General features: G+C 42.0%; 1 protein-coding gene across 1 annotated transcript; it reads right to left on the minus strand.

Annotated features, from left to right (window-relative positions):
- Nucleotides 1-14,930: 14,930 nt before the first annotated feature.
- DEFB121 (defensin beta 121) lies at nt 14,931-16,265 on the minus strand. The gene is made up of 2 exons (XM_043883143.1): nt 16,211-16,265; nt 14,931-15,058 (listed from the first exon to the last, which is right to left on the minus strand). The coding sequence occupies exons 1-2, from the start codon at nt 16,263-16,265 to the stop codon at nt 14,931-14,933; spliced, it is 183 nt and encodes a 60-aa protein (XP_043739078.1).
- Between the last annotated feature and the right edge of the window lie 1,235 nt (nt 16,266-17,500).

The raw sequence follows: 17,500 nt of genomic DNA on the forward strand, positions 1-17,500 counted from the left end.
GTGTGAGAGAAGAAAAACACCACTGAAAGTTGGAACCCTCAGAGAAGACACTCTCTCCCAAGCTATGGGAGTGGCCACAATAACCAGCTAATTGGCATTGATCCTCTGCTAGGATGGGCTTCCCTGGTAGCTCAGACAGTAAAGAATCCACCCACAACGTAGGAGACCTGGGTTCGATCCCTGGGTTGGGAAGATCCCCTGGAGAAGGGAATGGCTACCCACTCCAGGATTCTGAACTGGAGAATTCCACGGACTGTATAGTCAGTGGGGTCACAAAGAGTCGGGTACAACTGAGCAACTTTCACTTTCACTCTGCTAGGTTAGTGACAAGTATTTCACAAGTATAGTCTCACTTCATCCTCACAAAACCAAAAGAGTTCCTGCCTCATTGTTCTAGTTGAACACTAAAGTACATAAGCACAAGCAATTTGCCCAACTCTGACCAAATGGGGAATTCAGGATTTGAACTCAGGTCTGACTGGCTCCCAGTTATGGTACTTCTATCCACATCCTGGTCTCCCATTGTTTCTTCAGACTTGGAATAGCAAGGGTCCCTTCTAAGTGAGGAAGCCGGTCAAAAGGAAACCTCTAGTGATTCTTGCCTAGAAAAATTTGAAGAGCTTTTGCAGAAAGTAGGCAGAGGTAAGATGAGAGAAATGAGGGTCACTTGTTTGTGACTCTCCTTATTTTATAACAGGTTTATTGAAGTATAATTTACATGCCATAAAATCCACTCATTAAGTGTACAAAGCAATGAATTATACAGAGTTGTACCATTGTCATTATAGTCGAATCTTGAATTTTCCATCACCCCAAAAATATCTCTCACACCCATTTGTAGTTACTACCCTTTCCCACCCCCAGCCATGATGGAACCACTGTTTATAATACCATCAACTATGTATTAAATATCATCTGGGGTTAATCTTCACAAGGAGAAGATATGTGTGACTATGGAGGAAGCCATGGCTCGGGATATAAAATGAATAAACCAGGGTCACTGAGGTGGTCAGGATTCGAACTCAGAACTTTCTCCAAAAGGGTCCAGATCAAGGGGAAGATCCTGAAGAAATGTACTTGTAAAGAGTGGGAAATGTATCATTTTTTAAGCTGAGGTGAAATACACTGTATAACAAGAGATATTGAAAATACAAAAGAAGACAGGGTTTCTGGTGGAGAAAAATTCTAGATAAGCCAAAGGGAATAGAGTCAAAGAAATAGATAAAAAACACTGGACCTTAACAGAGGAAGACTTCTTTTGAGAGAAAGGGGGTTTATAGAATGACTTCATAGCATTGCCCTTAAAACCTGAAACCTTAACCAACAAAGATCTACTATATAGTACAGGGAATTCTACTCAATATTCTAACCTATATGAGAAAAAAATCTGAAAAAGGATAAATACATATATACATATAACTGAATCACTTTGCTGTATACCTGAAACCACATAACATTGTAAATCAACTATACTCTAATAAAATTTTTTTTAAAGTACAAAAAAAAAAAAACAAACCTGAAACTTTTATGTCAAAAGTGAAAGTGAAAGTCACTCAGTTTGTGTCCAACTCTTTGTGAGCCCATGGACTGTAATCCATGGAATTGTCCAGGCCAGAATATAGGAGTGGGTAGCCTTTCTCTTCTCCAGGGGATCTTCCCAACCCAGGGATCGAACCCAGGTCTCCCTCATTGCAGGTGGATTCTTTACCAGCTGAGCCACAAGGGAAGCCCAAGAATACTGAAGTGGGTAGCCTATCCCTTCTCCAGTGGATTTTCCCAACCCAGAAATAGAACCAGGGTCTCCTGCATTGCAGGTGAATTCTTTACCAACTGAGCTATCAGGGAAGCCCTTTTTTGGTCAAACAAACCTGAATTCAAATCCACCTCTGCGAGTTGCTATATATATGACTACTGTAGAGATTTGTCTGTTTTGGGTTTTTTGTCTTGTCTACCATTCAAGACAGTCTCATCTTGTCTCACCTTCCCATTTGTAGGGAATCCTGTCACCATAGTGGTCTCGTGGAGGGACAGTGTCACCTCCCATTGTTCAAATACTTGTTTTCCTGCCTCTCTTGCAGCTGATGTGTGAGCACGTGGCCTAGGCTCAACCAACTTGGATTCCCTTTCTGTCCTTTGAATCAGGTGCTTGGGATTCCAGGAAGCAGTTAACAGTGGAGGGCTTATCTTAGCAAAAGAACCCGCCCACAGCGAAAGCCAGTGTCCTGGGCAGTAGGGAAGCAAGGTAACTAGAAGTGGAGTTCAGGGTCCCAAACAATGGGGTTCAACGGCAGCTCTATCCTCACTGTACTGGGTCTGAAGGCTGATTCTTCACCCTGGCTCTACCTACCCCACCATTTTCTCAGCTTGACTTCATGCATTCTCTGAGCTGCCAAATAGTCAAAGTTTCCTTTGCTAAAAACCCTAACTGATGCAGTGAGCATGGGCAAATTGTTTAACCAATTTGGAGATGATAATCATATGTACCTGATGGTTTGCTGTGACCTTTAAGTAGTTAAAAATGTCTATCCAGTGTTAAGTGCAATGCATGGCTGGTAGTAACACTTACTTACTATTTCTTTGTTTGTTTTTCTTTTTAATGCTTATTTATTTATTTTTGGCTGCACTGGGTCAGCCTCGCTGCACATGGACTTTCTCTATTTGCCATGAGCGGGGGCTACTCTTCATTGCAGTGAGTGGGCTTCTCACTGCAATGGCTTCTCTTGCTGCAGAGCATGGGTTTTGTTGCCCCATGGCACGTGGGATTTTCCCAGACCAGGGATGGAACCCTGTGTCCCCTGCATTGGCAGGCGGATTCTTAACCACTAGACAGCCAAGGAAGTCCCAATTTTTTTGTTTTGAGGTGAGAGAGAAAGGAACAGGAACCTTGAGCAGGTTCAGCTTTTGTGGCCTCAGTAACAGTGGTGCTAAATTCCTCGGAGGGGTGGAGAGATGGGACTTGGAGAAAATGAATGGAAATGAATAGTCTAGAGAAGACACCATGGGTGACGGAGTGTGAGAGGGAAAAACCTGTGAGCAGGACCAGGGCTGGACAGCCCAACAGGAAAACAGTATATCCTCAGGAATCCCGGCAAGGCACAGGCCAAAGATAAAGTCAAAATACCTGAAAATCTGCTTTCCCTTCAGCCTAAGAACATGTTTTGTGTCATTCTTCAGAAGTACAATCTTTTTCCAGAGTTGACTGTTGCTTGGTTTTGAAAGCTGCTTGGGCAGCACCGTGAACTCTGTGTTTAAGGTCACTGGCTCCAGGTGTTGGCAGGACTTGCTCAGTGGACAGGGGAGCGGCTCAGGATGAGGGAATGTGAGGGGCAGTATCCAGCTATGTGATGGCGATGGCAGGGGTTGGGTTTGGCTCAGGGTTAGGGGCTGAGCACCTTACTCTGCATCCTTGATGATATCCGTCAGTGAAAAAGATGGTTTCATTCAATGCTGCAGGACTCAGCATTGAATGAGACGACATTGCAAAATGTTGACAAGCTTGTATTCTGAAGTTAGATTCCTGGTTGTGTCATCTTGGAAATTTTCATTAACTCTATACCTGTTTCCTCAGCTATACAGTGGGGTAATAATAGTAATTTTTTTCATAAGGTTATTAATGAAGATCAAATGAGTGAATACTATAAAGACCTTAGAACATCACCTGACATTTAGAGACTGCAGTATTTGCTGTGATTACTGAAATAAATCAGAGGATTCCAACCCAGAGATTCCAGGCCCTTCCTCTTTGCAGTATTTCATAAGCCCCCTATGAATCCTTGTATACACAGATTGCCCAAGAAGCTCTGCAATGATTCAGAGAAATGGCCTTGACTGAGATAAGGAGAAACTGTAAAAGTTGGTTTAATTGCTGTGGCACATTCATATTTGGGTGTCTGCATTTATGTATTACATTTTTTTTATATATTGTAAGTGGCTCATGTGGTAAAGAATCTGCTTGCACTGCAGGAGACGCAAGTTCAATCCCTGGGTCAGTAAGACCCCCTGGAGAAAGAAGTGGCAACCCACTCTAATATTCTTGCCTGAAGAATTCCATGGAAAAGGGGCCTGGTGGGCCACAGACCATGGGGTCGCCAAGAGTCAGATACGATTGAGGGACTAGCAATTTCAACTTCAATGTGTATACATATAAAATCTAAAAATAGCTGTGTATGCTCAAATATATATTTTATGTTTATTTTGTGCATGTGTTGTTTGTATTTTATATATATGAGTATTTGAATGTGCAAGAATGTTTGTACTTGCCTGCAGTTCGTGTGTAGATGTGTAATTGGTGTGTGGGCAAGTGTTTGTGTACTTCTGAGTATATGTGTGCTTGTGCGTTTCTTCTCAGATCTTCAAATGCCATGGCCTAGAGCTCCGTTCGTGACGGCTGCATGGTGATTTTTCTGCTGAACTGGGAAATCTGGGCCACGGCTAAGGGGCTAAGGGGGAACAGGGAGCAGGGGCTCTCCAGTTGGCCAAGCTTAAGCCGCTGTGGGAGAAGGTGGCAGGAGACAGGGAAAGAGGCAGGCTTGGTGAGAGAGTCAACTTGGACCTGGTTATTGTGTGGTATCACCTGGGACCCGCCAAGACCAGAACAAACTGTAGCCTTGGCCTTTGTAATGCCTCCCACATGGGTACAGTCCGGCCTGGCCAGTGCTCTGAGACCGGCACCACCCACCCCTGAAATCTTTACAAGTTGCATTTTGAAGTTTTTGAAGGGACTGCCCACTTCCTACAGCCTGAATCCCACGATAGAGAGGAGGAGGGAAGTACCAATTATCAAGTTCCCAGGGCAGGTATTTTTACCTGATCTTATTTATTCCTACCACAAACCTTGTTAATAACATGACAAGAAGGTAAAAGAAATGAGAATCATAGAATCACCACCTCTTACAGACATTTCTCACTCTCATGCATTCACATCATTTCCTCACTTCCCCAGAAAGGAAGGAAAAGTATCCAGGTGAGCATCTGTAGCTCAGGAAAAGGTGATACCAATGCCAAGGCCACACAATGAAAGTGTGTGTTTGGGAGGCGGGCTACGAAAGAGGGTGTGGATGCTAGAGAAACCCCTACACCAAGATACCCCCAACTGTGTCTCGTTTTAAGCAATGTTCTGTAAAAGAAATAGATACTAGTAAAAAAAAAAATTCTAAAATTCTTTAAAATATTAATAGTCACATACAAGTTATGAATGCCCCACTACATTCAAGATTTGGGAAATGCTGTATTTCTTTTTTTTTAAATTTCACTCCAAGATACCACTTGCAAAGTAAGTCAGATGTCCAGAGTCAGTTGTTACTGGGGTTTCCTGATCTTCTCCATTTGTTCCTCATGGTTCTGGGAAATGAGGAAGGACCTGACCCCTACTCCATGATGATGATGTTCATTTCTCTTTTCCTCATGCTCAGGATACTGCTGATGAACTCAGCCAGTTATTCACTGGGCAGCTGGAGAACAGCTCACTACCATGGCTGTCTCCACTGACCTCAAGTCCAACCTGGAGGTCTTTGCTGCTTCTCTCAGGACAACGAACCTAGTGGCTGGGTCCGCAGCCTCTGCCTGCCGTGCTGGCAACCCCATCTGAGTACCTGTCACCTTGGAGTACTTTATCAAACACCCATGAAACCAAACCCTGTCTCTTCTCCCAGTCAAGGAGATTCAACACCCCCAAATGATGGGCTTCTCTTCCTCTCTTGACCCTAAAACAAAGTCTTCATCCCACTTATGAGACAATCAAATCTAACTGTTCTCTTGCACCTAGGCCTCACTAACAAAGATGAGGGCAGAGGGAGAGACAAGGTTGGCTTCAGAACACAAACTCACACACACACACACACACACACACACAATTCCCCAGTGAGAAAGGAGGAACACAAAGTATCCTGGCTTTCCTTCCAATAACTGGGCAGAAAAAAAAATTATCTTTGTACTCTTTGCTGATGCTTCAAGAAAATGGATAAATAAATTATCAGGTAATTGCTACATCAAATTCTTAATTTATCACTCTGCCACAATGTTTGTTTAAAAAATACTAATACATTTATATTGCTGATCTCATTAATGTGCAATAATGTTTCTTTTAGGGCAAAGCATGCTGTCCTCAAGAACTCCCTATATTCAGAGAAGATGTCACTTGACTCACAAAAGCATACCTTTCGAGAGGGTTTGGGGAGGAAAAGACAAAAAGAAAAAAAAAAAAAAAGCATACCTTTCAATCTGCTCAGCAATAATAGAAGGACTGACCGATGTATGACAGTAATGGACAGTGTCACCCATTTCTGCTAAGTATCTTGTCTTATTATCTCAACATGTATTTTTTGTATCATTCCATGCTTATTCATATCAGACACTTACACTATTCTAATGTGAAGCTATGCCTAAAAGAAGGAATTTTCTTGCAAGGCCATTTCTACTGTCTATTTTAAGCCAAACGTATAAGTTATTAAGTCAGACAATTGCTAAAATAATATTGATTGAGTCCCCAGTTTATGCCGATTCTGTTCTGGGACAGAAAATGAATCAGCTGTGGTCTCTGTCTTCCTGGAGATTACAGTCTATCATAAAGGCAAACATTGAACAAACATAAGTACAGGTGTGGAGGGTGCTGAAAAAGGGAAATGCAGGATGCCATCGACAAGGTCGGGACTAGGGTGAGGGGAAGGAGGTGCCTAGTGTGCAACATGTAAGGAGATACTTGCACGATCTTGAAAGTGAGTGCCTCCTTCTAGGTTGCACTCTAGGCACCTCCCTCTTCTCTCCCTTGTCCTGGCCTTGGCAATCAGAAAGGTCAAAGTGGAAGAGAAAACACTCCAGGTAAAAGGAAAGGGTTGAGGATAATAGTCCCCAGTAGTGATCACTTGCTGCCGCATCTTTGGACACTCAGCATCTGAATCTCTTTTCGTCTGGGAATACTTCTCCAGTCTTTGGATCTTGATGGAAAGGAGGGCTGACTTTCTACTACAGGAAGTTGTTGATGTTCAGTTGCGCAGTCGGGTCCGACTCTTTGTGACCCCATGGACTACCGCACGCCAAGCCTCTCTGTCCCTCACCATCTCCTAAAGTTTGCCCAAGTTCATGTCTATTGGATTGGTGATACCATCCAGCCATCTCATCCTCTGATACCCTCTTCTCCTTCTGCCCTCAATCTTTCCCAGCATCAAGGACTTTTCCAATGAGTTGACTGTTCGCCTCAGATAACCAAAATACTAGAGTTTCAGCTTCAGCATCAGTCCCTCCAACGAGTATTCAGGGTTTATTTCCCTAAAGGTTGACTGATTTGATCTCTTTGCTGTCCAAGGGACTCTCAGGAGCCTTCTCCAGCACCATAGTTCGAAAACATCAACTCTCCGGCATTCTGCTTTCTTTACTGTCCAGCTCTCCAATCATATGTGACAACTGAGAAGACCATAGCCTTGGCTATATGGACATTTGTCGGCAGAGTAATGTCTCTGCTTTTCAACACACTGTCTAGATTTGTCATAGCTTTCCTGCCAAGAAGCAAATGTCTTGATTTCATGGCTGCAGTCACCATTCACAGTGATTTTAGAGCCCAGGAAGAGGAAATCTGTCACTATTTCCACCTTTTCCCCTTCTATTTGCCATGAAATAATGGGGCTGGATGCCATGACTTAGTTTTTTTAATATTTAGTTTTAAGCCAGCTCTTTCACTCTCCTCCTTTGCCCCCATCAAGAGGCTGTTTAGTTCCTCCTCTCTTTCTGCCATTAGAGTGGTGTCATCCACATATCTGAGGTTGTTGATGTTTCTTCCGCCTAACTTCATTCCAGTTTGTAACTCATTCAGCCTGGCATTTCTCATGATATGCTTAGCATATAGATTAAACAAACAGGGTGACAGCAGACAGCCCTGTCATACCCCTTTCTCAATTTTGAGAAAGATTGAGTACTACAGAAAGTACTAAGTGTGAATATTTTGTGCCACCTTGGGAGTTAGTAGGGAGACACACAACCCAGGCTCAGCCAACTGGATGCTCCAATGAAAAAAATCTGAATCATAAAGAACTAAATCCAAATCACAGAAGAAGTGGAGAAAATACTCATGTATGCGCAGCAGGCAAAGCCACTGTGGGAGAAGTCCAGGCAGATTTGATGTTGGTGTCCAGTTCCAGGACAACAATGCTGGTGGTGGGACCCTGGTACATTTTTTCTGTTCCACACACTCCCTTTGTCCTTACAAGTACAACTATCTACACTTCCAGTCAGTTCTGTGAGTTCCTTGTTTTCCTTTCCTTCCTTTCTGCTTAAGTTGGTCTCTGATAAACTCTAACCATTATATCCAATAATAAATTTAAAGTGTTTTATCATCAAATATGTTGAGAAAACATTGCTCTGTTATTCAACAAGGAACTCTTATGAGATTGGATGCCAGAATATGACCTGGCAGGGAGGTAAGAGATCAGCAGCAAAACTCAGGAGAGAAGGCCTGGAGAAAAGAGGAGGGAGGATGCTAATGAGAGACTGAGGTGAAAGGGCAGCCCTGACAATAGTGAGGGAGAGTGGAATTTGTACAAAGATATTGTGGAGGAAGAATCAAGAAGCTGTGAGGGCTGGCTTGATGTGAAAAGTGAAGAGGGCAACATCAAAAGGCTTACATCTCAGACGATGGTAAAGCATGAGAACTTGGGAAGGGATACCTGTTCAAGTGAAAAGGTGGCCTTCTTGAGCTTTAAATATTCATAGAGTTAGCAAATATTTATTACATTCCGGATGGAGCGAAGAGTAAAACTGACAAGAAATCCAAATTCTCCTGATAGACAAGAAACAGGTAAATGCACAAAGTAATTACTGATTTTTGAGAAGTGCTAAGACATGGCAGTGTCTTGTTAGCTGATAATCAAGGATGATATTTAAACTTCAGACCTGAACACCCAGGTCCAGTGGCATTGTTGGTGGGAGTGATGATGTCGGTGATGAAGGATTAAGGAGGGCCAATACCTGGCTAAGGCTGAGGTCATGACTGGGGCAAGTATATTCCTGGCTCAAGCTTAGCTAAGGCTGGAGGGTGGGAGCAGGGATTAATGGCAAATGACTACAAAGGAAATTTGGGAGATGATGGAAACGTTCTGAAGCCAAAAATCATTGAACCATACCACTTAGCATGGGTAAACTTTACACGAAATTTATGTAGTGGTAAAAGTTTCTTTTTAAAGCTATATGCCAAAAGGAAAACTTGCTAGGGTAGAAGAAAAAGTCTAGATGTACAGCTATAATGAGCTTGCCATGTCCCTGGCAAAAATTAATTTACTCCATCTTCAACTTGTCTTAGTAACAGTTTTATTTGAGCTAACACAATATCATAAATCAACTACCCTCCAATATAAAATTTAAAAACTGAACTTTAAAAAACTGTATAAGAAACATGATCTTATCCATTCAGAAAAAGAAAGACAGATTACTTGCAAAGAAAGAACAGTCACTCTGAATTCAAGCTTCCTAGGTGCAAAAGTAAATGTCATAATAATAAAAGGAAGACATTTTTATAAAATTTTAGTAGGTCAAATTAAGCTCTCAAAATTCCATGTCAAGCTAAGATGTAGCTTGTCAAGGCAATAGAAATATAATCAAGTGTGCTCATTTGATATACAAAAGAGGTTGTTTATAGTTACAGTTGATTTCACTGAATAGCAAACTATATACACTTCAGAAGTAGTTTGATTTATAAATTATATTCCCCCCAGTACTTCATAGAAACACACCTACTGCAAATCCAAAGCCCCGAGTTCAGTTGCCTTTGGTGATAGGCAAGTAACACAAATGAAAGAAGAAGGCCAGATGTACTATCATGGTATATCAGGGTCATCATTTGGGGTTTTTTAGTACCACTCTTGATATTTAGCTTCTGCATCAGGGAAACTTTAGGTGAGGATTGTGGCAAATGGAGAAGGATTTCTGAAGATTGATACTTTTCAAGAATGAGAAACTTTGTTGCTGAGTCTTTGAATTTTTTAAAAAGAAATCAGATTATTAAAATTTTTTTCAGTTTACTCATATCAAAATAGAGTTTATCCAGAAAAAAAGATGTAAGGCCTGCAAGATGAGACCAAAACACAGCTACACAGATATCAGAGGAAGAGCTTTCTTAGACAGAAGAGATGGCATGCAGCAAGGCCCTAAGGCAGGAAAGAGATTGCTGACGCGAGGGAACAGAAAGGAGGCCAGAGTGACCTGAATGTAAGGAGGAAGGAAGATGCCAGAGAGGTAAGCAAAGTCAGGTTGGGCAGGGCCTCACCAGTTATAGGAAGGAGCTTAGATTTTACTCTTAGGGAAACAGGAAGCCATAGTTTGGGGTAAAAGAGAACAGAGTTGTTGCTTAGTCACTAAGTCATGTCTGACTATTTTGTGACCCCATGGACTGTAGCCCACCAGGCTCCTCTGCCATTGGATTTCCCAGGTGAGAATACTGGCGTGGACTGTCATTTCCTCCTACAGGGGATCTTCCCAACCAGGGGTAGAACTAGTGTCTCCTGCGTTGGCAGGTGGTTTCTTTACCACTGAACTGCCAGGGAAGCCCAAACAGAACAGTTACAGGATATAATTTATCTTTTGGTTGTGTAGAAAATTAAAGTTAGTTGAAGTTAAGTCACTCAGTCGTGTCCGACTCTGTGCGACCCCATGGACTGTAGCCCACCAGGCTCCTCTGTCCATGGGATTCTCCAGGCAAGAATACAGGAGTGGGTTGCCATTTCCTTCTCCAGGGGATCTTCCCAACCTAGGGATCGAACCCAGGTCTCCCGCATTGCAGGCAGACGCTTTAATCTCTGAGCCACCATTAGGGGATTAAACAAGAAATCAGTTAGGATACTGTTTTAGAAATTTAGATTAATAGTGGCTTTGTTGTAGCACTATTTACAATAGCCAAGACATGGAAGCAACCTAAATGTCCATTCACAGAGGAATGGATAAAAAAGATGTGGTACATATATATGATGGAATATCACTGAGCCATTTAAAAGAATGAAACAATGTCATTAGCAGCAACATGGATGGGCCTAGAGATTGTCATATTGAGTGAAGTAAATCAGAGGAAGAGAAATATTGTATGATACCCCTTATATACAGAATCTTAAAAGAAACAATACAAATGAACTTATTTACAAAACATAAACACACTTACAGACTTGAGAACAAACTTGCGGTTACCAGAGGTGAGGGGAAAGGTGGAGGGAGGGATAGTTAGAGAGTTTGGAATTGACATGTTGTGCTGCTATATTTTAAATGGATAACCAACACGAACCTACTGTATAGCACAGGGAATTCTGCTCAATATCATTTAACAACCTAAATGGGAAAAAAATACAATACATATATCTGAATCACTTTGCAGTTCCTCTGAAACTATCACAACATTGTTAATCAACTATACTCCAATATAAAATAAAAAAGTTTTTTTAAAAAGAAAAGCTAGGCAAAGAAGTTAATACTAGCTTGAACTAGATGGAAAGACATGGATGGTCTTGAGACACATTTTTAGGATAGAGCCATAGGATTTGCTGATAAATTGAATGCAGTGAAGCAAAGTAAGGAACCAAGGATGCCTTCTAGTTTGGAACAACTGGGTACATATTGTTACTATTTACTGAAAAGGGAGATAATAGGGTAATAACAAGTCTTGGTGAACTGAGGTCCCCACCAAAAGGATACATTAGGCATCCAAATGGAGACATCATTTAAGAAGGCAGATATATCAACTAGAGGTTTGAGAAAGAATGGGGTCAGAGATATAAATTTGGAAGTGATCCGCACATGGAAGGTGTTCAAAGCACCCAGTGGGGGAAAAAAAATAGAAAGAAGCCCTGTGCTTAAGCAGGAGAGAAGGAGGAGACTATATAGAAAACCAAAAGGAAATTGCTTGACCAGTTAAAGGCAACCTAATCCTTGGTGGCTCAGAGGTTAAAGCATCTGCCTGCATTGTGGGAGACCCGGGTTCGATCACTGGGTCGGGAAGACCCCCTGGAGAAGGAAATGGCAACCCACTCCAGTATTCCTGCCTGGAGAGTCCCATGGACAGAGGACCCTGGTAGGCTACAGTCCACGGGGTCGCAAAGAGTCGGACACGACTGAGCGACTTCACTTTCACTTTCACTTTCAAGAATCTGATAACTTAGACATCAAGAGAAGAAAGCATTTCAATGAGCAGGTAGTGGCCCCAGTGTCAAATATTGCCTAGAAGTCAATGAAAGGAAAATAGGGATGCCTCTGTTGAGTCTGGCAACATCGGAGATAGTTGGGGACCTTTACAAGAAAAGTTTCAATGGCAAGATTAAACCAAAATTGAATTTAGTTGAAAAGTGAATGGGAAATGAGGAAGTAAGGAAGTGCAGACAGACAGCATTTTGAGAAATTTTTCTTTGAAAAATTGCAAAGAAATTGGGCATAGTCCTGAATGGGACGAAGGGATGTTTTGTTTTAATATGGGAGGTATGAGAACATCTTTGTATAGTGTTATAAATGGTCCAGAAGAGAAGGGGGGATGAAGAGAAGAATTGAAAATGAAATCCTTGAGTAGGGAAGGAAAAGAGGAATATGGACAAGTGGAGGGGTTGGTTTCTCAGGAGCAGGCAAAACTGTTCTATCCAAAAGGAAGACAGGAGTTATAGAACTGAATGAAAGAATAGGTAGATCTAGTCAAGAAAAGTGGAGAAGGAAATGGCAACCCACTCCAGTATTCTTGCCTAGAGACGCCTGTGGACAGAGGAGCCTGGTGGGCTGCTGTCCATAGGGTCGCACAGAGTCGGACACGACGGAAGTGACTTAGCATGCATGCATGCATGCATTGGAGAAGGAAATGGCAACCCACTCCAGTGTTCTTGCCTGGAGAATCCCAGGGACAGAGGAGCCTGGTGGGCTGCCATCCATGGGGTCGCACAGAGTCAGACACGACTGAAGCGACTTAGCAGCAGCAGCAGCAGCAGTCAAGAGAAGATGAAAGAGTTGTTGAGGAAGTAGTAAAAAAATTGAGGAGAGAGAAAACAATCATGGAATAGTGATTTCAGAGAGTGAGAAGCCAAGCTTCCTAGAAGAAAAGAATAAATTAGGTGTAGGAGAATTGAATGCTATTTGAGGTTTGAGGCCCTGAATTTCCTATGAAATCACTGAGGCCAGGTAGATAATTTTCTCCAAAAATAACCAGCTGATAAAACATACATATGGAGAAGCCAAGCAAGTGGTTGCATTCTGTCAGACTGGGACTATTTCAAGCAGCGTGGAACATGGGTATTGAGACTGTCTGCAAAAGAACTGCTACAGGGCTAGATCATTATCTCCAACCTGAGCACAGAGGGAAGTGAAATCAGGAGGTTCAGATGATTAGTGAAAACGTAGTGAGGTTAAGGGCTTCATTTCAATTTTAAGACTGATTCATTCTGGCAAGTAGGAGTTGGCACAAACTGGAGAAGGCAGATCTTAATTTTTAACAGGCAGGCTATTTCTATGCAGAGTCTAAGAGCAGAAAATTAAGGAGTCAGATCAATCTAGATTCAACTTGTATTTATTGGAATCAAGTGTGTGTTAGACTCTGCACTGGGCACTTTCCTGTTATTTTATTTAATCCTCATAATAACCCTGTGCTTTGGGTAAGATAAATGCTTGTTTTATAGATGAGAAAATAAAGCAGAGAGGATCGAATGGTTTGCCCAGAAGCATCTGATAAGGATTTGAAGCCAGACCTTCTGATCCTGAATCCAATGCTCATCCTTTGACAACAGCAGTAATACTTAGACTCTAGGGTTAGAGATAATCATCAAATAGGCAGGCTGGAGATGACTGAATCAAGCCATAAGGCTGAGACCAGATTCAGTGTTCTCATATAATGGGACTGAATAGTGGATAGGTAACTCTGAATAGAACTTTCCAACTCAGGATAAAGAATCAGTTCTTTCTGACTAGTCAGATAAGTAGCAATGGGTTGGGACTACCTGGACCATGACCCAAATCATGGAGCCGGAGGCAAGAAAATCCCTGTTGTCTCAGGTCTGACTCAGTTCTGGAAAAGGACTGGCCAGAAGTTCAGTAGCAAGTAGTGCCAACCAGGGAGAAAAGGAAGGAAAGAGATGGAGCGGGAATCCACATGCGGCCCCATATCAAATCTCTCCAGGGTGAATGACATAATCCTGGAGTCCCAAACAGGACAGAACTGCAAGTATTATCAAGGGAGAGTTGAAGCCCTTGGCATGAAAATACAGAAAGAGAACTGGCAGGCTAAGAATGGGTTCTTATGTTCTTTGTAGATCCTAACTTGCCTCCTTGACTTCACCTAAAATACCTGAGGCTGAGCCCCCAGCCTCTCTCTGCTTTATATCTCTAGACTCTAAAGCTACACTGTCATAAATAAATAAATAAATAAAAATAAAACTACGCTGTCCCATACAATAACCACTAGCCATAGTTGGCTATATACACTGAAGTATAGATTAAATTAAAAATTCAGTTCCTCAGTCACACTAGCCACATTTCAATTGCTTAATAGCCATACATGGCTAGCAGTTACCATATTGGACAACACAAATAAGAAACCATCCTTTTGATGCAGAAAATTCTATTGACAGTGTTGGTCTAGAAAACAAGAACCAGAGAGTAGAATGAACATTCCTTATTTACATCATGTGGGACCAGCCATGAGCCAGCAGGCCGAGAGATGTGTGGAAGACTGAAATTATTACCAACACCTGTTCTCCACAATACCCATATGCACCTTACTCCACTCCTTATTTCTAAATATAATATATATAAATTATATATAATATAATATATTTAACATTTCTAAATATAACTGAATAGAACTCTCAGACACAAAAAGTACAGGCAAGAATCATTTACCAGAACCGTAGGGTCCAATGATGTTAGACTCAAGTTTGGATAAGGTGTGTCAGACCACGGAAATTTATCTCAATCTTCCAGCTATGTTTGAAGATTCAGTTTCTGACAGGCACGTGCTTGGGAGACACACAGCACATACCATAATTCTTGCACATTATATAGAACACTTCATTCTGTTCACACGTTTCTCTGCATCTTCCCAACATATTCCAACACTTCATGGCTGAAATTAAAAGGAAAAGGAGAGGGGTGGATCAGTCTAGAAATAAGCAGCAGGCTGGGGAAGGGGGAGGCCAAAGCCCAACAGAAAAGACAGTTATAGGGAAATAAGGAGACATGTGAAGAAAAAGCCCTCATAAGGCATCCTCCAGGTTTAAGAGAGATTAGAGTCACTCCCTTTTCTTTTTTCTCATTTGTGTCCCCAGTCACAGTTCCAAAATTCTCCCCACTCAGTGACCTGGGATCTACTTGGCCATTTCCCCACCCCAGCCAGCTCCCTTTGGGGAGGCAAGAGGGCCCCCGTTTCCAGGGTTTCATCTCTCCCATATTATAAGGTACCCAGGTAGGGTTTCATCTCCCCCCATTATAAGGTACGCAGGTGCCCAGGACATGACTGAAGTGACCGAGCATGCATGCACACAGGTGCCCAGGTGTCAATTAACCATCTTTTCCCTTCACTTTTGGGTACCCTCTCTGACCATATCAACGAAAAGGGATGGGAATCTGAAATACATCCATCAGGACATCTGCAAGTCTTCTTTGTTGTTGTTCATCCTCTCAGTCGTGTCTGACTCTTTGCGACCCCATGGACTGCAGCACGCCATCTGTAAGACTCTTTTTCACAACATTCCAGAGCTTTTCACTGGTCTTAACAGGTCAAGATTAGAATTAGAAACAGCTTTCTGGTACAACCTAAAGTAACCCGGATAAATTGAGGATGCCTGAGAGAGTAGAATCAGAATCCTCAAACAATCAGAAATCAAGGAACCGTTTTCATAGAGGCAACAATAGATCAAAACTCAAATTATCCCAAGGAATGTTTTTGGAAAAACTCCCATTTCCTCCATACTCTGTATCCAAGTCTCTCCCCTCCAAGTACCCACCCTGTCTTCACCATCATCATGTTCAACTTCTCCAGAGCCAACCATAGAGAAGGTCAGAGTGGTCAACTAACACCACTGAAAAATCAGCACCAGGGAACTCAAACTTCCCCTTTGAGTTTGAGAGATATCCTAGATATGGTTAGAGAGATATCCAAAGGCCATTCTCCCTGCCCAAGGCCATTCTCCCAGCCCAAACTATTAGAGCCACCGAAATTCCCTAAATATGCAGCAGGTTCCCTGACCCACTCTCTCTCGGGAAAGATCCTGGTTACCTGGGGTGACCTGGGCCAGGAGCAGAGTAACGGTCAAAATCAGAAGGAACTTCATGAATTATGGATGGAGATAGGAGGCTTCTAGGCTGGCAAGACAGTCAGAGGACTCCATGCTGAGCAGTCCAGACTGGTATTTATTGCCCCAATGAGCATGGCAGAGCCATGATCAGTGAACCAGAAAGGGAACAGTCATTTAAGATTAGACAGACAGATAAGTAATCAACCACAGTGGTAGAATGGCTGTTGGATACGCCACCTTCTTGCACTCTTCCAGCCATACATATATATATATTTGTCCCACCACTTCCACCCCCAGAGTTTGGCAATCACCATTCCGTTCTCTGTTTCTATGAGTTGGACTTTTTAAAAAATTTGTTAGATTCTACAAAGAAGTTATATCATGCAGTATTTGTCTTTTTGTGTCTTGTTCCCCAAATCTTTTGTTGAGGTAACTTTTTCATTACATTATATACATTTTACATGTATTTTAACTTCTGTATACACTACAAGATGCTTACTAGTACTACTGGAAAAACCATAGCTTTGACTATATGGACATTTGTGGTAAAGTGATGCTCTGCTTTTTAGTACACTGTTTAGATTTGTCATAGCTTTCCTTCCAAGGAGCAAGTGTCTTTTAATTTCGTGGCTGCAATCATTGTCCGCGGTGATTTTGTAGCCCAGGAAAATAAAATCTGTCTCTGTGGCTTCCACTTTTTCCCCTTCTATTTGCCATGAAATAATGGGAAGGATGCCATGATCTTAGGTTTTTTAATGTTGAGTTTTAAGCCAGCTTTTTCACTCTCCTCTTTCACCCTCATCAAGAGGCTCTTTAGTTCCTCTTCACTTTCTGCCATTAGAGTGGTATCATCTGCACATCTGAGGTTGTTGATGTTTTCTCCTGGCAATCTTGATTCAAGTTTGTGATTTCACATGATTATGAGGGTAAAAATAAATAAATCAGTAAAATAAATAGGAAAAGGCTTTGTATAAGACCAATGATGACAAATTCGTCATCATAATTGACCCAACCCTTGGCAGCAGAGGAATGAAAAAGGAAAAGGTGCTCTATTTACAAGGGGCTTACTTCTAAGGATTAGTAGTGAGGAAATTAGCTCTGAAACTCATTTCCTCTCCTTCTAGAAAGGACTGTAGAAAAGAAACCTGAGGTGCCATTTGAGTTACAAGACCAAGGGGCACAACTTCCTCCTTTCTTGAGAAAGGAAATGTTTCCAGTTAGAAGAGTAGGACACTCAGCTGAGAGTCTTGAAGGACTGGAGACTGAGAAGT

The sequence above is a fragment of the Cervus elaphus genome, chromosome 23 (assembly GCF_910594005.1).
Source record: "Cervus elaphus chromosome 23, mCerEla1.1, whole genome shotgun sequence".
NCBI lineage: Eukaryota > Metazoa > Chordata > Mammalia > Artiodactyla > Cervidae > Cervus > Cervus elaphus.